The sequence below is a fragment of the Dendrobates tinctorius genome, unplaced genomic scaffold (genome assembly GCF_039654945.1).
Source record: "Dendrobates tinctorius isolate UK_male_01 unplaced genomic scaffold, ASM3965494v1 ptg000159l, whole genome shotgun sequence".
Classification (NCBI taxonomy): domain Eukaryota; kingdom Metazoa; phylum Chordata; class Amphibia; order Anura; family Dendrobatidae; genus Dendrobates; species Dendrobates tinctorius.
Genome location: NW_027361826.1, coordinates 17,457,984 through 17,479,876, shown reverse-complemented (window position 1 = coordinate 17,479,876; position 21,893 = coordinate 17,457,984). Strand labels below are relative to the sequence as shown.

The 21,893-nt window shown below is 44.6% G+C and overlaps 1 protein-coding gene across 1 annotated transcript in view; it reads right to left on the bottom strand.

The window, feature by feature from the left end:
• Nucleotides 1-21,893, bottom strand: part of CACNA1I (calcium voltage-gated channel subunit alpha1 I) — a 665,843-nt gene that overhangs the window by 7,273 nt on the left and 636,677 nt on the right. Inside the window, exon 33 of the mRNA XM_073549592.1 lies at nucleotides 7,818-7,992. Coding sequence (XP_073405693.1) covers nucleotides 7,818-7,992 — 175 coding nt within the window. The remainder of the gene's footprint in view (nucleotides 1-7,817; nucleotides 7,993-21,893) is intronic.

Genomic DNA, 21,893 nt, shown 5'->3' with positions numbered 1-21,893 from the left:
AACGGGTTGTCCGAGTAGCGTACAACCCCTTTAAGGCATGTAGCTAAAGCCATTGCTAAGATGATGGTAGTGGCCAAATGTAGCAGGCATTTTGTGACCTCAGTCACAGAGGGCAGCATAATGTGGTGACAGACATGCTGATTTAGGTTATCTGTGTCACGCACGTGGGTGGCACAGGTGGATTGCAGTTGGGGCACCCTCCCAGGGCTGTGGGGTACTCGGTACCGGGCCGGTGTCAGCGGGATGTGTCACAGCAGCGGTGACCCGGTCCGTGGCCCTGGGCGCCCAAGTAATGGGGGAGATTGGATGGTGAAATATAGTTGTTTGAATGAATAGTTTGTGACGCCACCTGTGGCATTTAGCAAGGAAGATGTTAAGCCGACGCTGCATGCAGATCCTCTGGGACTGGTGGTGTGTTGCAGCCAAGATGGTGAAGCTCCCTACAGGTGGAGCTGTAATCCCAGGGCAGTGTAGATGTAGGGGTAGAGGAGAGGCACAGGTGGTGTAGAAGCTGGTACCCCGATGTAGTGGTACAGGGTGTGTTAGCGCAGGAATAAGTGGAGGACACCAGGGCATGTAGTTCCAAAGCTTTACTCACAGTCTGTAGTACACACAGGTGCCTGCCTCTGAGCTGTGTCCTCCGGGTCAGGGACCCAGTCAACCTCCAGGCAAGATGGAATGCTCCCTTCCAACACTCCGCCAACATGTGCCTTTCTGAATGTCTCCCCTTATAGCGCCTTTGGTGTGAAGTACTCCTAGTACTGAGTTACACTGGAGTTCCTCCTGACAGATGCTCCCAAGAACTATACTTGTACGGCAGACAGCTGTAGCCTGCTTCGGGGACTCCTTACTCCTGAGTCCCTGGCCACTATCCAAGTTGCTGTTGTGCCCCCAAGTCTTAGATGGGAGTAGTGCATTTACAGCTCACTACTCCACCGGTGTCTGCTGCAGGACCATTAGTATCCATACAACCTCGAGGACCGGGCCCCGGCCTTGCGCTTAGAACTTATAGGCAGGGTTCTCTCCTAACCCACATCCTCTGTTCCCTTTTACTCCTTCGTTCCGTACTACCGTAGTCTCTCCTTCTTATGGAAGATCAGGTTTCCGTTCAATGTCTTTCTCCTTCTTTCAGGTGGTATTTCCTGATGAAGGGGGCATGAGACCCCTGAAACACGTAGAATAAAACCACTGCAATCATACAGCATTCTCCTGGAATTTGTCTTAGCGGCAGCGTGGAATATAACTACGAATTCCCTTTGTATTTATCATCTCTTTATTAAAACATTCTTATATGAAAGCTATCATAAGACACATTATCAAATACTTCACATTAAAACTCTCAATAAGTCTTGTAAGTGCTGGACACCGCTCCCAGCCGGGATCTCTTGCAGTGTCCTTTGATTGGGTCATGCTCCAGATGAGGTAGACGTCATCTTCGCAAAGTGTCTATGTAAAACCAAGAAAGGGCACCTAAAGAGGTGCAACTATTTACAATAACAGTTCTGGACCATTCAACGTTCATGATCTCTGCAGTTCAATGTGAAAGCTGCCAATATAACTGGGCAACACTGGAAAAACAGAACTAAACCATGATGATCACAAATAGAAAAATAAAAAGGCACAACGGTGCAAATACCCTCCTGGGTAACGAGAGTTATTTTTGCTTAAGATTGCTAGTGGTGGTCTCCTCCTGGGATTTCTGGAAACTGGTTACTGGAACTGCTTCCAGGGGAGAAACTTTGGGCATCTTCCTCCTGTTGTTGGTTACTTGCCATAGGGCATGGTGGTACCAGCTGGTGCGATTGCTGCCTAGGGCACTGAAGCTGTGGTAAAGGGAACCCATGATGCATATCAATGCCCATCAGCTGTTCCCCATTGGTGGGTGGTTCCGCTGCCCTGGTGCGGGGCCTAACATCCAGGGAGGCCGCGGCCTGTTGGCGTTGGTAGGCGGCTACGCGGGGGCTTTGCAGCCAAGGGATCCCGATGTCACTATCCCAAAGCGACCTAGACTCCTCCCAGCCCTGAAGATGCCGGATCGTGTGCGTCTGCTCCAGCCGTACCCTTCTCAGTAGGGACCTCTTCCACCTCCCCATCTCCAACAGCCTAGTGTCCCCAGCTGATTCTTCCAACTTCCCCATTTCGAGTTCCCGCAAGCCAGCCGCTGACAACATGAATTCAGGGGGCAACCCATTAGGAGGGCCGGGGTAAATACCTGGTGCCTCCCGGCAGTGCGGTCTCTGCTCCGCTGCAGGCATAGTGGCGGTGGATGCTGCTCAGTGGGATACCGGGGACGGAGGTGGAGCTAATGGCGGCTCCGGGGCCGCATGGGTCTCTGGAGGGACCTGCGCGGCCGCATCAAGTCCGGACAGGAGCTCTTCTTCCTCCGCTTCGACTCCCAGGGCCTTGTATAACTCCTCCGGTGGTGGCGGCAGATTGGGAACCATATACGCTGCCGGTGGTATGGCAGCGGTTGCAGGCTCCGCAAGGTCTGCCTGGAAAAGATCCGGTGCAGCAGCGGTGGGTACTGGTATCGTGGGTACCGCAGGTGAAGCACCTCCTGGGCGCGCTGCAGATTTAAGGTCCATAGTGCTTCCTGCCTCAGTTGCAGGCGGCGCGTCAGCTGGGCTATTTCGTCCTCCAGCTGCTGGCGGTTCATCTCGGACACTGGGTTGGAGCCTTCAGCCATGGCGCCGGGGAGATCCAGCATAACCTCCTCGCGCTCCGCAGGCCTCCTCCCTTCTCCTTCCAAGATGGCGTTCTGGCGTTCTTCCTGTCTGAGCTCTTTTCCCGCCACTGGCTTCCGCTCCTCCTTCTTGGGGCGGCGTCTTCTTCCAGCTCCTCCATAACAAGCCAGTATACGAACCCCTTGGGGCCTGGGCCATGTCGCTATCGCATAGTAATTCAGGCAGGGGAGGCCCAGGACAGTTTGCGGTCTTTTCTTAGAACCTCTCAGGTTGTCACGCCCTTCTTGACCGCGCCAGTGGCCATTTTTAACATTCATTTCACAGTCTATTAAATTTGGCCTTCTGCACATTTTCAAAAACTTTAAGTCTTAGGCACACAGAACCCGATGGCATTGGGTCTCGTCATCCTGTTCGTGACGCCAATTTGGGGCGCCCTCCCAGGGCTGTGGGATACTCGGTACCAGGCCGGTGTCAGCGGGATGTGTCACAGCAGCGGTGACCCGGTCCGTGGCCCTGGGCGCCCAAGTAATGGGGGAGATTGGATGGTGAAATGTAGTTGTTTGAATGAATAGTTCATGACGCCACCTGTGGTATTCAGCAAGAAAGATGTTAAGCCGACGCTGCATGCAGATCCTCTGGGACTGGTGGTGTGTTGCAGCCAAGATGGTGAAGCTCCCCACAGGTGGAGCTGTAATCCCAGGGCAGTGTAGATGTAGGGGTAGAGGAGAGGCACAGGTGGTGTAGAAGCTGGTACCCCGATGTAGTGGTACAGGGTGTGTTAGCAAAGGAATAATTGGAGGACACCAGGGCATGTAGTTCCAAAGCTATACTCACAGTCTGTAGTACACACAGGTGCCTGCCTCTGAGCTGTGTCCTCCGGGTCAGGGACCCAGTCAACCTCCAGGCAAGATGGAATGCTCCCTTCCAACACTCCGCCAACATGTGCCTTTCTGAACGTCTCCCCTTATAGCGACTTTGGTGTGAAGTACTCCTAGACTGAGTTACACTGGAGTTCCTCCTGACAGATGTTCCCAAGAACTATACTTGTACGGCAGACAGCTGTAGCCTGCTTCGGGGACTCCTTACTCCTGAGTCCCTGGCCACTATCCAAGTTGCTGTTGTGCCCCCAAGTCTTAGATGGGAGCAGTGCATTTACAGCTCACTACTCCACCGGTGTCTGCTGCAGGACCATTAGTATCCATACAACCTCGGGGACCGGGCCCCGGCCTTGCGCTTAGAACTTCTAGGCAGGGTTCTTTCCTAACCCACATCCTCTGTTCCCTTTTACTCCTTCATTCCGTACTAGTCTCTCCTTCTTATGGAAGATCAGGTTTCCGTTCAATGTCTTTCTCCTTCTTTCCTTTCCCGTGCCAGCAGACCCAGGTCACTGAGGTCTGCTGCATCACCTCCTTCCTCCATCCCTCTCCCAGGGATCTTCTCTCCTCACTCCTCTGAACTGAACTGACTGACTGACCTGAAATTCTAAACCTTCCCGCTCTTTTATGTATTCTAACTCCTCCTGCCTCCCAGCACGTTTCGTGTTCCAAGCAGGGAGCTACTAAAGGTGCTCTGCTACACTCCAAGCAGGGAGCCGCAATGTGGCTTTGCTGAACTACTGTGTTGTGTGGGATGCAGGTGTTTTAGCATGGTCAGGAGCCTCCAACCTACCTGAATGGTGGGGTACCACACCTTAGGAGGAGGTGCAGTTCTTCTGTGGCAACTGAATCCTCAGGGGCGCCACACAGGCGCACTGTGCCACGGGGCCGGGCTTGCCTAGAAGGGGTATAAGTGTAAAGAGGAAGACCGGGCTGGGGTACCTGTGCAGATCCGAGTCCAGAAATGTTGAGATTGCGTCCATTATTTCCCGGGGGAAAGCAAAAAGGACCGAACCGGGGCTCTGACTTGGAAGCTGGGGAAGCGGTTATAAGTAAAAGCGTGCGCAGCGTCGGGCAGTTTCCTGCCAGCTGAGACAGAGGCAAGGTACGTGTGCAGCAGACTCCGGGGGGTTCACAGCCGAGCCACAACGACACGTGGTCGATCTGATGTGGGACGCTGCCGTAGCCCACCACAGTAATAAGGTAAGAGCCGGAAGCCCTGTTCAGCTAAGTGTCGCACACCAGCCTAAGAAGCAGGAGAGAGTTCAGGACTGTTTGCTGCTGCCCTAGTCATCGGACTGTGGTCTGCAGGACCTCGTTGGAGAAACATCACGCCAGTTATTGTTGTCGCTTCAGTCTTGGTGGGAACAGGCAGCGTGCAGCACCGAGAGAGAAGTGCAGCGCACCCGGTAGCTGGCGAAGAGCGAGGTGCCGTATGCTTCGTGACCGTGAGTACAGCGCACGTGCCGCAAAGAGAGAACCGGGTACTGGATAGACGTTTTCAGCTCACCTTACCAGCATATACCCACAGGAGACCCTGATCGTGCTTTGACCTTGTTTGCTCTGGCCGCATATGTTCATGGATTAGGGGCTCAGCAGAAGGTACCGGAGACCGACCGCTGCCGCCAGAAGACAGACAACCATTGCCAGCTGAACCTTCTTGTACCAGCACCGCCCCAACCGTTGTTAGTGCCATCGCCTGCTCCATAATTGCCACAGCCTGGAAGATGACTGACAGGCTAATGTTATGAGCTAATTTTCTGCTCCACCAGTTGAGAGTTCCCCTTCCGTTCTCCCTCTGGTGGTGACAGGAGGTAGTGAGGTTGGTTTAAGTGGTAGTGATCAGCCACCTGGTGAGGAAGATAATGATTGGATCTCTGGAGTATCAGACTTAATATAAGACAGCCGATGCCCTATCCAGGTGCTGTTGATTCAGTCTGCTTCTCAGGTCTAGGACTCAGCTCTGTTCTAGTCTTCTCAAAGATAAGTTTGTTTTTTGCTAATGTTCACACTTGCTCTTGTTGGTCTTTTCAGTTTTTTGTGTGGTCAGCCAGCCTGGCTGGGCTGTGCTGAATTTCCACTCTTATTTGCCAAATTGCCTTTTCTTGTCCCTTATTAGATTGGCCTCTTTTTGCTCTGTCTCAGAATATTTCAGAGTGCTGATATAGTGTGAGAAGTCTAGTGACTTCAGGGTTAATTTTGCTATCAGTTGTGTTGGACATTTTGTAGGGTTTTTTGGCAGACTGCAGACAGTGTCTTTCCTTTCCTGTCCTTTCTAGTTAGTCGGGCCCCATCGTTTGCTCAGCCTATTTTCCTGCCTTTATTTGTGTTTTCATCTTTTTTCACCGTCAATACATGTGGGGGGCTGTCTCTCCTTTGGGGTCTGCTCTGGGGCAGTTAGTTTTCCTCTTTTCCTGCTTTAGGCTTATCTAGTTCTCCGGTTGTGACGAGGCGTCTAGGACCACCGTAGGAATGCTCCACTACTGCTGCTAGTTGCGTGTTAGGATCAGGGTTCTGCAGTCTGCATAGTTACCAACCTCTTTGGTTTTCTGAGACTTAGCTTGTATTGTTTTTTATTTCCTCCTTGGCTACCCGTTCATAACAGGCTAAGTTGATCTAACATGAACTGCAACTATCTTTTCCCTTGTTTTCATTGACTCCACATTTTTTTTGCATCTGAACTGTTTTTGTCCTCTCTTTAACTATTTGCCTCCCTGCATGGAGTATTCACCTGTTAAGTAAAACTGTTAACACTTGCTCTGCCTCCTGTCTGTCACTGCATCCCGCCACCTGCTCACATAGCTAAGCGGCTACCTGTTTTTCACTCGAGCTCCTGATGGTGGAGTCAGGCTTGAGCTGCTAGGTACCACTCCTAGGCAGTCCCCGGTACCACAGCTGTCGACCCCAAGGGTCGGGTTCGCTGACACAGGTTGGATTCAGAATCACAGACAAGATTGTTTTCAGACAAGTGCGGCTTCAGTGTTCAGCTATTGATGGAGCGACTTTATATTCGGGGTCCGCCGGTGTGGCTACACAGTTCAGGTACCGCCAAAGCGGCTTCAGGGTAGCATACAAACTATGCAGGAATACGGGAACAGAATCTGTATAACGAACTAACTTTAGTAAATTAGGACAGGGGACCTGGCAACATACAGTTGCCCACGAGAATTGTAGGAAAACTACAGGGGATGCTCAGGCACCTCCTTACTGGGAGGGTACCTTAATACAACAAGCTTCCCAGGTATTGGCTGGGGGCATCTTCAAGGTGCACACGATGCCTCTTAAGAACAACGGGGCAAGCAACACTGGAAAGCCTGTGCGGCATTCACAGGAAGCATGAGAAGGGGAAGTCATTGTAAGGCTAAGGCAAAGGTATGTTGGCGTTCCTACATGGGGAGGAAGGAGAATCATGCAGGGGTGTCGGCATTGGCATTGGTGTTACCATCTGTCACTCTTTGCTAATGGTAATTAGTTTTGTAGAACTTACTTTGCACTCCTTGCAGCTGTCAAAGAAGTTCTCCGAAACTACGTAACATTGACACATAAGTGACAGATCTCTGAAATCAGCATGTCTGCCACCACTTTCTCCGAGAGGACAGTGTAACAGAGATGACAGGTTCCTAATAAGAATTGCTTAAGCTGCAATACAATGATGCCATACACAACATCTGGATGCTACAAGGAAAAGCTAAGTTTACGATGCTCCATTTGTAATTCCTAAAAATAGGAGCTAAAATCCTAACAATAGCTTCTCAGCAATTCCAATTCTCTCATATAAAGGCCAGAGACTGCACGATATTTAGAGGCTGATGACCCGAGCCTGATTGTTGGTCACCAGAGCTGTGTACAGATGAAACACTACACATTTTCCCTTATTGTTTTCATCCTTTCAGTGGAAAAATCTGTCAGTTTTCAGTCTGTAGTTTCAATGTAGGGGAAAAAAAACTGTTACAAATAACCCAATTCATTCTGCGAATAAAACATTGTGTTGTACTGACTACAGTGTATTAATTTAGAATTGCAAGAAAAAGCCTGAAAGGATAGAAGTCGTGTTATTGTATGTTTGGTGGACAGAATGCTGGAACATTGCATTTGTAGAGAAACATTGTTATCTAAAGGTCAGTGCCACTCCACAAGAATTGCGTGAGTTCTACAATTTGCCTGAAAAAGAGCAGTCATTTTTTTTTCTATTTTATAGAAAAGCTTTAGAAACCAAACCATTTTAAAAGCATTTTCTTCTAAAAGAAACACTCCTCACCTGGGTGGCTCTCTTCTTTGAGCCAACTCTCCCACGACTCTGCTGGGGTTAATGAGACTTTGTCAATCTCACACAGATAGCGATCGGGTGTAGGGGAACCAGGAATGCTTGCAAGAGGGAACAGGTTTTCCCCAAATACTCCAATCCCCAAAGAATCTGGGCTGTCTTGGCCTTCCTTTTTAATAAAAATAAATTCATGAGTTTTGCAGATGGCATAATGAAGGCATTAGTAATATAAAATTACATTGTATCCACTTTTGGAAAAAAAAAAATGTTCAAATCTTTTTTATTATATCACACCCTAGTATTTTAAAACATTTTTAAGGGCTTTATCTTTTTTTAGGAAAGCAGGATAGATTGTATGAGAGACACAAGCCGTCTAAAATCATGAGAGGACCATTGGAAACACAATACGATAAGATGATTTGGTCCAAAATTTGGAATGAAAACACTCTAAGCAATAAGCATAATGATAACTCATGTATCTGCCCCGGGTTGGGTTTCACCCTCTCAGCTTTTCTGGTTGTCCAGGTCAAAACGCAAGGCAGTTAACAAAACAAATTAGAATGCTTCCTATATACTGTAAAGGTGTGATTGTTTTATGTTATGTGGGGATCCGTGTGTCTTTGACAATTTGCGCTCTTTACATTCGTATGTAGAGTTAAGGCGTAACATCTTGCTGTCGGCTCCAAATAAAAACAGCTCCTTCAGTCAAAAAATACATACGATCTGGTGTCACTTTGCTCCACAAACATTAAAGAACCCCATGTTGGCTAGACTAAAGTTGACTGATCCCACTGATATCGTCGGGATGAGATTACAGTCTAGTGTGGATAGGGGCCTCTTGACTCTCCCTTGACACATGATATAAGAGGACTAAAGAATTCGACATGTCCAATTTCTGATGTGCTATCCTTTTGATCAGAAGAGTCTAGCAAGAGCTCTCTTATAGAGAACACATGGGCACTCGACCGAGTCGAACGTTCCTGTGTATGGGGGACTCGGAAAAGAGAGCTATTGGCTGAACAGCTATCTTTTGTGTACAGAAAAGGCTATGGAGACAATTCAGCACAATAAGGGTATTATCCAGACAACAATGTGGTGAGTAAAGCAGTCTTGCACACATGATGCAATTGTGTGAGACACAACTTTAATGGAGTTTGAGAATATGATATCCTGCTACTGCAGCTCCCCAGCCTGGAGGATCCAAAGTAATATTGAGGTAATAGGAGATGCAGGTATCCTGCACTGCTAGCTGAAGAATAAAGAAAACCCAATACACGACATGTGAGGAAAAGTGCGGATTAATCTCTACGTGTTTCGAAGTACTCTGAATTCTTCATCAGGGGGACCACAAAGATACTTTTCCTGATGAAGTCAGAGTACTTAGAAACGCAAAGCGATAAATCTGCACTGTTCCTCACATGTCGTTGTCATGATCCAGTCCAGAGTTTGTTATCTGCTGTCTTCTCTTTGGACTGGTCATGTGGGGGTTAATCCCCTCTACCTCGTTCTGGAGCTGGCTAGGCTATTTCAGTCCTCTGCAGCCTGTGGGCCAGTGTCAGCTATAGTTCATGCTTCCTGGCTAGAACCTCTGACCCTATAGTGGTGATCCTTCTGCCTCTGACTTCCCGACTTGTGTATGACTTGGCTTGATCTCTGGACTCTGCCTCTTGTTTTCCGTCTCTGATACCACGCTCTCTGACCGGTTTTGACTCTGGGTTGTATCCTGACAACAGCTTACATCTTACGTTTCTGATACCACGCACCTTGTAGGTCCTGACATCTCGCTCATCACCAACTACACACTTGCAGTTTACCTTGGTACTTCTGCTCCTGACAGTTGCTGACTTCGGCTAGTCTGACTATTCTTTCATTACCTGTGACACCTGTGCTGTTGTTCTGTGTTACTACGCAGTGTGTGTGGGCAACCTCTCTTCCCTCACCATCACCCCCTGGTGGAGGTTACGTTGTATTATACTGCAGCAGCACGTTATAATCATGTATTGGATTTTCTTCTGGATACTCGAATCTTCTGTTACTTAAATTTTAGTATTACTTTATCTCAGGTTGGTAAATCCTAGCAGCTGGCCCACAATTCTGAAATCTTCATTCCACAATCCATAGCACAACATTGCTTGTGCTAGTAAATTAATAGTCTATTCATCTCCCACCCCGAGCACTGTCCAAGAACGTCTTGAAAAAAAAAAAGATGAATTGTGCTGTTGGAGGTTGGATAATTTCAACTTCTTGGAACATATCCACTTACCAAGCGATGAAAGGAAATTAACTTGGCATCACAATGACATGAGAAGAGGTTGATGTGGAATATGATAATGTTATTTCATGAATATATAAAGCTCTGTAACCAGCATATGTTTCTGAATCTCTCGATTAAGTTAACTGGGTTGTATACTTTAGGACAGGGTTCCCCAACTCCAGTCCTCAAGGCCCACCAACAGGTCATGTTTTCAGGATTTCCTTAGTATTGCTTAGGTGCTAATTGCTTCACCTGTGCAATACAAAGGAAATCCTGAAAACATGATCTGTTGGTGGGCCTTGAGGACTGGAGTTGGGGAACCCTGCTTTAGGAGATCACTTGGATATACTATTAGCATGGTGATATGTTTGTATGTTGATTTGATCTGGTGGTATGTTGAAAAGGGTTGTCTACTACTTGGACAAACCCTTCTAAATCCCCACATTTTCAGCTTGTAAAATAACAACACTTCTACTCACCCTTGGAGCAGAGACCGTTCCAGTGGTGTCAGCCCTGGCTTTCCCATCGTTTGAATAAACATCCGGGGAAAACTAGCACTGATGATGCTCTTTCACTTCCTCTGGATGTATGTGATATGTCAGAAGGCAGGGAGAGTGAAGAGAGCGCTGATTGGCCACAGGGATTGCGCGACATAATGTCACATGATTCCTGGGAGAGCTAGTAACATCAGAGTTGGAACTACTCTGGCGCCGGAGGTGGGTTTAAGTGTTATTTTACCCCCTTAGTGTCCAGGCCAAATTTTTCAAATCTTGCATCACTTTATGTGGCAAAAAACTCTGGAATGTTTCAACAGATCCCAGTGATTTTGAGATCAGCAATTTTCACATTTTTAATGATTATTAGCCCTTTAATCCAGATAGTCATATCACACAAGAGTTAATAAATAACATTCCCCTCATGTCTGTTTTACATCAGCACTATCTTTAAAATGCTTTTTTTTATTTTGTTAGAATGTTAGAAACTTTAAAATTGCAGTAGTAAGTTTTAATTTTTTCAAGGAAATTTACAAAAATTATTTTTTTAGACACCTATTCAGTTTTTAAGTGACTTTGGGAGACCTATGTACTGGAAAACCCTCCAAAGTGATACCATTTTAAAAACTGCACCCTCAACATATTCAGAACTGCTGTCAGGTTAGTTTATTAACCCTCCATGTGCTTTTCAGGAATTAATGCAAAGTGGCATAACAGGAATGAAAAATGTTATTTTACCATCTAAATGTTTCTACCTTCTGAACACTATAGCTGGTGGACTACCATGGCAACGATCAGGACCACATGATCAAGATCTCAGGGTGCTGATGGGGTTAAAGAGGGAGTCGTCACATTCTGTTAACCATATAGATGCCGTAGTCACCATTGACAAAGCATCTAAAGGGTTAGGTGGCCATGGTTGGTGCCAACACTGATTGTGGCTGATGCAGCTGGGTGTCATCCATAATGTACAGAAAATAGCTGCTGCATTTTCACCTATCAGGGGATGATCTTCACTTATATCTCAGGTCTGTTTTAAGTGGTTTTGGTGGTCTCTAAGGAGCTACAAAGGGGAAACAGGGATTCAGAAAAGGCTGTCCAAGTAGTGGACCACCCCTATAAATACAAGTTATTAATATTTCAATATCAGATCAAAGTAGGAATAATGTATCAGAAATTTGATATAAGATTCCAACAGTAATATAATCCCACATTTCATACGCCAGTTTGGTGCCCTTATGTCCACCCCACGACCATTTTAATTCCTTTATATCTTCAAAACCAAACTTACAGCAGTGTCCATCTAATGCAATGTGAGCTCATAGGTCTCCCTAGCATTATATTAACCTTTAAAAAACACTAACGTTAACATACTGCTAAACGAAACATAACAAACTGATAATGTTTTCTCAATGACAAATTGAACTTGACTTTAAGGGCAAATTAAGATGACTATGGCCTAAAAACAATGGATCCAATAGAAACAGATGGACTCTGGTGGTGTCATGTGTTTTTTATTGCAGCCTCATAATTTGAATGGATGATTCTGAATCTCCAAAAAAAAGGATAAGAACACAACATGCACTGAGTTTAAAGTGGTTGCCCGATCAGAGGATTGAATAGGTCAGCTATTGTGACATTTCTTTTAAACATATACCAGACAGTCCCAGGACTGCGATTTAGATAGGAACTATGGGTTTTTTGGTAACCCAAATTGGGAAGCAAGTTGGAACAGGGCCAAAATAAAACCCTAATACCTCATTGCTAACCTCTCAGGCCACTCTGATGCTTGTTTCATGCTTGATTCTTGTTTATGTCGTAGTGTGAAGCATGCCTAGTTTGTTCACTATAGGCCAGGACCTCCAGTCGCGTCCATGCCCCGGAAGTTACTGCACATAAAAATATTGCGACATTACAACCTTATGATGTGCGGTGACTTCCAGGGCATAGACATGATCAAAACTCCTGGCCTATAGTGAATGGGCCAGGGATGTAGCGCATGGCTCCTGAAAGAAAAGGACCAGATGTCAGGCAGAAAGATGGCTTTAGGGGTGAGTATTTTTTTTTAACCAATATTCATCTCATCTCTTACCTCTACTGCCACCTAGATGCCTCATATCAAATGTTGCATCTTCTGGCTCTTCATTGTAGGCCAGGACTTATGTTCGTGTCCAGGCCTCAGAATTAACTTGGCGTAATTAAGTCACTGCGCACGTCTTGATATCATGACGTTTCAACCTTACAATATGCATTGACCTTGGAAGGCTGGAGATGTGGCCAGAAGTCTTTGCTGATAATGAAGAGCCTGGAGATATGGTACGCAATGGCAGAAAGAAGAGGACCAGAAGGCGGGTGGTAAGCAGTGGGCGGCTGGAGAGGTGAGCACTGAGTGGTGAGGTGAATATTAGTTTTTTTTACATTATCAGTCATGTCTATGAGTTGCATATATGTTTGATGTTTGTAAGTAGAGGATTCCCTATATTAACCATGAAGTAACAATTCTAGAGCATCTTTTCCAGGGACACTTTATTATACTGTTCCTCTGTTATTCAAAGAAATTTATTGCTAAATTGACAACTGGGTGTTACCATTCCCCTGGTCAAAGAGGCGTGTGACAATGTCAGCACTTATTGGCCAGAGTTACACTGTGCAGAAACACACCCAGATGTCAATTTATTTATTTTTAGGAGGAGTACCAAAGGAAGGTTATAAAGCAGAAGATACTAAAGAATTGTTATATTATGGTGAATATAATTATTTACTAAGCCAGCAGTTGCTTTTTAATGCACGATTGAAAGAAGTGTTAAGTGCATCTTGTGAAGCACAAGTGTGTGATCCAGTCTCCAGACCAAGTTTCAAAATACAGTATGTTGTGGTGGATACAGCTATTAGAAACCTGGGTGTTCTTACAGGTTAGGCCGGAGTCACACTACAGCGAGATAAGGCAAAGTCTCGCAGGTTAAAGCCAAGCTCTGGCACCGGCACTCCGGAGCGGAGCGTGCAGCTCCATGTATTGCTGTGCGGCTGCACGCTCCGCTCCAGAGTGCCGGTGCCAGAGCTTGGTTTTAACCTGCGAGACACGGCCGTATCTCGCTGTAGTGTGACTCCGGCCTAAGCCACATTTTCACTACAGCGATAAGACACAAATCAAATCAGCAAATATCAATATGTCTAGAAATCATCTTGACAGCCTGGACTTACACTATGGTAAATACAATGTGTTCTCTTACCGGACAAATATCTAGTTTATCGGGACAAACATCAGGATTGTCTGAGGCCATGTGCACACGTTGCGGATTCTGCTGCGGATTTTTCCATGCGGATTTGGAAAAATCCGCAGGTCAAAAGACCTGCGTTTTACCTGAGGATTAGCCTTCGGTTTTCCCCTGCGGTTTGACACCTGGTAATGGAGCAGGTGTCAAACTTCTGCGGATTCCGCACAAAGAATTGACATGCTGCGGATTTAAAACCGTAGCAAATCCGCGTGGAAAAATCCGCAGCATGTGCACTGCGTTTTTCATTTTCCATTGACTATAGTGGTACTGTACACTGCAGCAGAAACTGCTGCGGATCTGCAGGGCCAAAAATGCTGCGGATCCGCAGCAGAATCCGCAACGTGTGCACATGGCCTGACTTTAGGAGAAGAAGGACTAAGCAATTTAAGCAGGTTATAGTTTAGATTTTAAACAGCTTAAGTTAAGTCTTGGAGAATGTATGGAACATGCAAAGCCACATGTGGCTACCAGAGGGTTAGTGATAGAATGCCTGCTATCACCATCGATACGTAACATCGAGGTTTCTCGTTTGATTTTTTTATACTGTAATTATATTTAGACTTGATTTCTTTTAAATTGTTTTCCTGAATATAATATATAGGGGACCTGTCACTTTTATGTTTGCCAGGTGTATTTAAGAGATTTTGTCATTTAAACTATTAAAAATATAAATGATAAACCTTTACGTTTTTCTATGCAAGTGTGTGTCATAGACCTAAGAGACCTAGCCAGTAGCTACCACGCCCCATTAACATACCCAGGAGTCACTAAAAATTAGATGTTATGACAGAGAAAAAAACATTTCACAGACAAAATCCAAGAAAAAAAACCCCAAACCATTGCTTTTACATATTGCACATATACCAGATTGTGCTCCCACTCATTTCTTTGGTTTTGTTGTAGTTTGTTGCACTTTGTGCAAATATGGGCATAGCTTCCCATGGGCAGGTGTCTGAACAGTCAGACCCCGATCCTGCTCTGTCCTTATTCAAACTGAGTTTGGCTGAAACAAGGTAAGGTTTTAATACCAGAGACAGAATAGAACTGTCCCAATTGGGTACACATTGTTGCGGTAGAATAGCTTTTACATTTTTTTAAAATGAAAATTGTGTTAACTAAGTACCCTATATTATGTACATGTACTATTACTATTTACATAGTACATAGTATTTACATAGTAACGTCAGAGACTTGAGGCCCCGTCACACTAAACAATGCACCAGCGATCCCCACAACGATATGACCTTGTCAGGATCATTGGTGCCTCGCTACATGATCGCTGGTGACCTGTCAAACAGGCAGCTTCACCAGCGATCAGGACCAGCGAGGATGCTGGTATCCAAGGTAAATATCGGGTAACTAAGCGAGCGCGTTGCTTAGTTACCCACTGTGTACCTTAGATACCTGTGTGCTGGTGCTGGGAGCTGGTATCTAAGGTACACAGCGGGTAACTAAGCACGCGTGTCACTTAGTTACCCGCTGTGTACCTTGGTTACCAGCTCCCTGCGCGAGCACGCAGGTATCTAAGGTACACAGCGGGTAGCTAAGTGACGGCGCGCGCTTAGTTACCCGATATTTACCTTAGATACCAGTTCCCGCCGATGCGTGTCAGACACAGCGAGATTGCTGATGCATCACAAAATCAGCAATCTTGCTGTGTGTGACGAGGCCTTTGGGCTTCTCTACTGTTAGAAGCACCCCCAGGATAGGAATAGTTAGGGTCCCAACTCCAGGGACAGTTTGAGGCCTGCTTCCTTACTGAAGTCCATCAAAGTGTGACACCAGAAGTAAGTGTATGCACCCAACACACAGCATTACACTGGTACAGGGACAAAGATTGTCTGTAGCGTTCTAGAGTGAGTGGAAGAAACAGCTCGTCCACGACTATCTCTGGCATCTTACAGTGTCACAAATTAACAGAGAAAAAGAAAGGGTGATTCCAGCTTCTTGTTTGATAAAATATTTTTCCAAGTTTATTCAAGAAAATTTAAGAAATCCATGTGGATACAAGCAATGGACTGGAACACAATATAGTGATGCGTTTTGAACGCAAACAGCATTCTTCCTCAAGGCCTTTTCAGGCCTCTTCAGGCCTTGAGGAAGAGCGCCGTTTGCATTTGAAACATGTGTCATATTGTGTTCCTGTCCCTTACTTGTATCCACATGGATTTCTTAAATTTTCTTGAATAAATTTAGAAAAGGGGTCACCCTTTCTTTTTCTCCATTGAACACTATGTCTATCAGAGCGCTAGTCCTTGCCTCTTGGACATAATTGCGGTGAAAAGGCTGTAGATTTTTCTCTATATTTGTCACCAATTATTGACCAATAAAAATTGCACAGTTTTGCAGGTGAAACATCTATTCACTTACAAAATGAAATAACTAACTAGAAATTTGAAAACCTCTGTGGTTTGAATCAGATTTTCGGCTTTTCCGAGAAAACTTAGAAACTTAGTCCGGCCTTACCCTTATTCTTCTCTGTTGAAAAAATAGGAGCCATTCAAGTATGCTGGAGGTTTAACCACTCAACTTAATAATAACTACTCCTTAGTTTGACTGTGCAAAGGTAATTAGCAGAGAAAAGCAACTTGCTTCAAAGCAAATCATATTTACTATGAATATCATGACAGCCTCCATATTGCTTGATTTCAAAGAGCCAGGAAGGGGTTGAAAAAAGTTTTAAAAAATTGTACTCAATCGATTTGTCTCCTTTGGTCAACGTTGCAGTCGTCACTGGGCCATCGTCGGCATTTTCTGCCATCTTTAGGCCACATTCACAGGTTCAGTTTTTTGTCAGTATTTGTTTCCAAAATTAGGAGTAGAACAATCAGAGGAAAAGTACAAAAGAAACACATCACCACTTCTACATTTTTCACCCACTTGATTTTGGCTTACAAATACTGATGTAAAATACTGACCAAAGTACTGAACTTGTGAACGTGGCCTAAGCGTCTCTTGCATTCACTAGGCCATAACGTCATAATGTCATGACTTTAGTCAGCACAGGAGACACCGAATATGCCGGGCTCTGGAACATACCAAAGAGGCCTCACGACAAAAGACGTCAAATTTGGCCAAGTGAAGATGACAGTAGTGGAGTAGAGACATCTATTGGTGAGGGCTGGGTGAAAATAGTGTTTTCATTTTTACATATATTTATTATGCTCTGCGTTTCAGATAGATCTCAGAGTGCAATAATAAATATTCGATTTGCATTTAACAAATTTAATGTGAATCGAATTTCCTGGTCAAATTCAAGCAAACTGCCGTCTTCAAATTTCAGCAGATTTGCTCATCACTAGCTATTCGCTTATTGTGTTCACAGTTACCAATGACAAAGATATCACTCCTATACTATCTTTTTAGACACAAAGCTATGTGACAATAGTTTTGATAAAAATGTATGCTCTACATTTTCAAGAGATAAGGAAGGAAAAAGTAAATGAAAAGATTCTGTGTATTCTGTTGTGTGGTTTTGCTTTATGGCAAAGTAAAGAGCAGTCAGCATACTGACCCATGTAATTCAATAGAGCTGTTCAGAAGACAATTTTTTTCACATGGACTGAGTGTGCCTAGTGTATATGTGGAAAAAATAGCAGCATGAACTATTCTTTTCCAAATGTTGGATGAGACTCGCCCATTCAAGAGGGTTCATAATGGGTGCATAAAAGAAAATCAGATCCATATGGATCATCTGTATTGCATCCAATTTTTACAGATTCTTTGCCATTATTAGTCAAGGAGCCTGCATTTGATCATGTACATTTTAAATGTTGATGTATAAATACAGATGTCACATGGTTGTAAAATTCAGACACACAGATGGCTCATGATGGATGATAATATGGATGAAAATCACCTGGGGTTTTAGGGATTTTTATACACTCATCTGACCCTGGACTTTTTAATCCAAACTTACAAATATTTTCATTGATTGCTCACTTGTTTCAGGTGACATAACTGGCAATGTATCATATAGACGGTAAGAAAATGTTGTTAGCTGTGCAAGGTCCAGCAGGAACTAAACTGTATGGACAAAAATACTGGGACTTCTACACATTACATCTACAGAAGCTTTTATGACATTTTGCTCTAAATTCATAGATATGCCTTGCAGCTAAAACAGCATTCACAATTCTGGGAAAGCTTTCTACAAGTTTTTGTCCTCTGAGAAAGTAACTACGAAAGGTGCGTTGCGACAGAGGGAAGCACAGTTAGACCCCACAGCAGCACAAAGGATCTTCATGGTTTCTTATAACAATAGGTAAAATTCCTTCCTTTTCTTGTTGTGATGTAATCCTAGACAACCATACATATTAACACAAAATGGCCACTTAGCATACATTTATTATAATATTATGCACTTGCACTTTCCTTGGTTGCCTTTAGGATTTTCGATACAGTAAATAGCAACAAACTTGAGACCATATATATCCTTCATACAACCTATTGAATTCTAATAAGAATCTCCTAACATAATCCGCTTAGTGATTACTGCATTTTAGTACTGTTAATATATCTAGGGATTATCTGACGTGTAGACCCTCACACAAGAGGCACCTTCTGTATTATTATTAGCATCACTATATGTCTTGCTGATTTTAAACTTAATTAAAGTATATCATTTTTAAAATAATCCTCTTCAGGTGGTTATCCTTGTATGCCCCTTCCCCTTTCAGTGGATTGATTAGAGGCGATACCATAAATAAATATTCAAAATCAAAATGTATCATATTACTTGGACATTCCCGTTTTGATCTTATAAGATTTTGGAGGCTGTGTGAGGGAATTTTGCCCATTAATCCTGAGGAACATTTGTGATGTTGGATGTGATGTTGGACGAGAGGGACTCACTTGCAATCTCCATTCTAGCTCATCCAAAAGGTGATGAATGGAGTTGAAATGAGGCATCTGTGTGGGCCAGTCAACTTCTTCCAAACAAATTTCACCCAAATTATTCCTTTATAGACTTTGCTTTGTGCAATATTTCAGTCATGTTGGACCAGAAAAGATCCTACCTCAAACTGTTTCCACAAGGTTCAAGGTCCAGAATGTCTTACTATTAGCATTAAAATTTCCTTTCACTGTAAAGGGCAAGACCTAACCCCTGAAAAACAACCCCATAACATTATCTTTACTTCACCAAATTGTGCATTTGGCACAGTGCAGTCAGTCAGGTAACATTATCTAGGTTTTTGTCAAACCCAGACTTCATCAGGCTACCAGATAGAGGAGCATGTTTTGTCACTCTATAGAGCACGTTTCCACTGACATTGTGCTTAGTAAATGTAAGGCTCGCATGAAGTTGCTCGGACATGGAAAATGTGACTACCTTGTCCTGGCTCAAGCATCACTCTTTGCTTCCTTCCCCTATGGCAGCTCGCTCTTTGCTAGTACATGCTGGGTTAATACGGTAGCACAGCAAAGACCACTATTTTAATCATCTTAGGCCTTTAAGGCCAGTTTAGCCAGCCACTCAACACTTGAGTATTCAGAATGTTTAGCACCCTGCTACAACGTGCTTTTCCAGAAGAAAGCCTCACCTTCCTCTAGAATCTGTTTCACAGTTATGTAACAGTAAATCACAGTTTACTGTAATGCTGGAGTTTTGTGATGTGATATTCGATTTGGCCAGCAGAGGGCAGCGGCGAGAGGACGGAATTAGAGCATGGGGGGTTTTGACAGTTGGTGGGAGGTTGGGAAGAGTTGAAGTAGAGTCCGGGTGGGAGTGAAACTTCACATCCTTGGAGAAAGGCTGGATAGGGTGGTGCGACTCTGCATCTGCTGTTGGTGTCTGGACACGTTGTTTGACTTGACATGAGCCGACTAAGTGAGGACAACCTAGTACAGAGCATCTTGTGCTAGGTCACATGAGGCTTTATTTTTAAGGAGTAAGGGAAGCTCTAAATTGGAGAGATCGTCATTCTCTAAGAGCTTCAAGATGGCGTATCTATCTGTATGTCCTTAGGGAAGACAAGCATTGGAGATATCGGCAATCCCTAAGAGCTTTAAGACAGCGTTTCTATAACTAAGAACAAAGGGAAGCCCTGTATTGCTGAGATTGGCATTCCCTAAGAGGTTCAAGATGGTGTTTTTAATTATTCTGGACTCAGCCGAGCAAGCACCTTTTACTTCAGTTTCAGGATGTATTGGTACCATCTTACATACAGTATATACATAGCCTTATAGAGGTCCAGTTAGTAAGGAGAAAAGGTCTCTTCTGTAAGAGACACTTCAAAAACGACTCTGAGTAGGCAATTACAAAAATACTGGCACAATACTATCGTTTTTTATTTATGCATAGAAAGGGTTAATCGCGTTGCATTTTGCTCACATATAACTGTTAATTTTGTTTAAGTGTACATGTGTATATTTTTATTTGGTGATATTGAGAGTAACTGCTGTCATTGTATTTGTTACTTATACACTGCTTACCTACCATCCTTTCCTTTGTTTTACAAAACTGGTTAGTAAATATTTATATTATATTATCTAATCTTTGTGCGTATCTGCTGATTGTTGCTGTACCCCTCGTTCTTTGGCCGTCCCTTGTCCATGTTTCACTCGGCGCTGCAAGCAGGGTACAGCATCACAAAGCAGAACGTGACCGGGATGGTAGTGCCATACTGACTGCAGGGTCCGCAGGAGCACCTGTCACAATCACTCTCCTGCCGGGTCCATACTGAGACAACTTGCAAAATTTGACATTGATATCATGCCAATTAAAGAATGGGCTTATTATATGCGAAGTACTTACTGACTGTACATACTAGCTGAAAAACTGCAATCAGACATTACTCTGCAAGCGCTAGAGGGAAAAGCCCAGGAAACGGTGACACGGCATCCAGCATCCACATGAAAAACTCTAGAAGGCATCGTTGACATATTATAGAAGGTTTATGGAGAGAGAGTATATAAATGCTTTACAGCGAATGTTACAGACCAAAAAAAAACAAGCTCGGCTGACACCATCCTGAAACAACAATTTGTTCAGGGACTGATGCATTCATTGCTGAGACGGACATTGCGGGATCAGATATGGGCAAATGAGACACTTCAGTTTCCCGAGGTTGTTGCAGAATCTTTGGCTCATGAAGGTGGGGATGATATGGGCTCCAGAATGGGGTGGAAAGAACTGAGACATCAGACAAACATCAATTCATATAGGTCGCCAGAAGAGACTAGGGACCAGACAGTCCTAGTGCCGCGTGACTCACCCCCAAGGACAACCTTGTGCAAACCTGAGAACACCTAAACACTCTACCCCAGGGCCCAATATGCTGGAGGTGCAGACAAAGTGTACATGTCTCCCGGAACTGCCCCTAGGTCAGACAATGGATTGTAAAGTGCAAGGCAGGACATTTAAATGAGAATCACGCACTGGAGGAAACGCCCTACAGTATGTAGGCAAGGCCTGAAATACACTAATAACTTGGTGTGCCGAAGTCCAGTGATGGATGTACTGATTATAGACAAGAACTTGCGCTGCCAAGAAGATACAGGAGCCAAAGACTTCATAATGCCACTGAACTACTTCGAGACCCATTTTGGTCACTTTATCACAGCCAAGAGAGACAATCTGATTAAGCTGATGGCCATTCACCAGACGAAGATTCCAGTCCACAGGATAGCGTGAATGCATGTGAAAATTGGAGACCTGGATGTGGGTCAAAAAGGATTCGTGCTGGTGGATGGGGATTCACGGTCAGGAATCTCGATTATATGAGGAATGAATGAATATCCTGCATGGTCTAGACTGGATGATGTCACACAAGCATGACCCTGGATACTGTCAGAGAGCCACCAAACATCAGCCTACACAGAAGGCATTCAAGAAACTGAGCCAGGTATGTGGCATTTGCTACAGTGTTCCCAAAGATGAAGTGATGGGGACTGTCACTGTCCTACCAGGGCATCAAAATATTATCTAGTCTTGTTAGATGATCGTACAGATGGATGTGGGAAGCCACCGAAGACTCAATAGAATAGAGGTGAATATTGAGTCCCAGAAGCCAACAGGAATCAGACAAGACCCGATGATCGCACG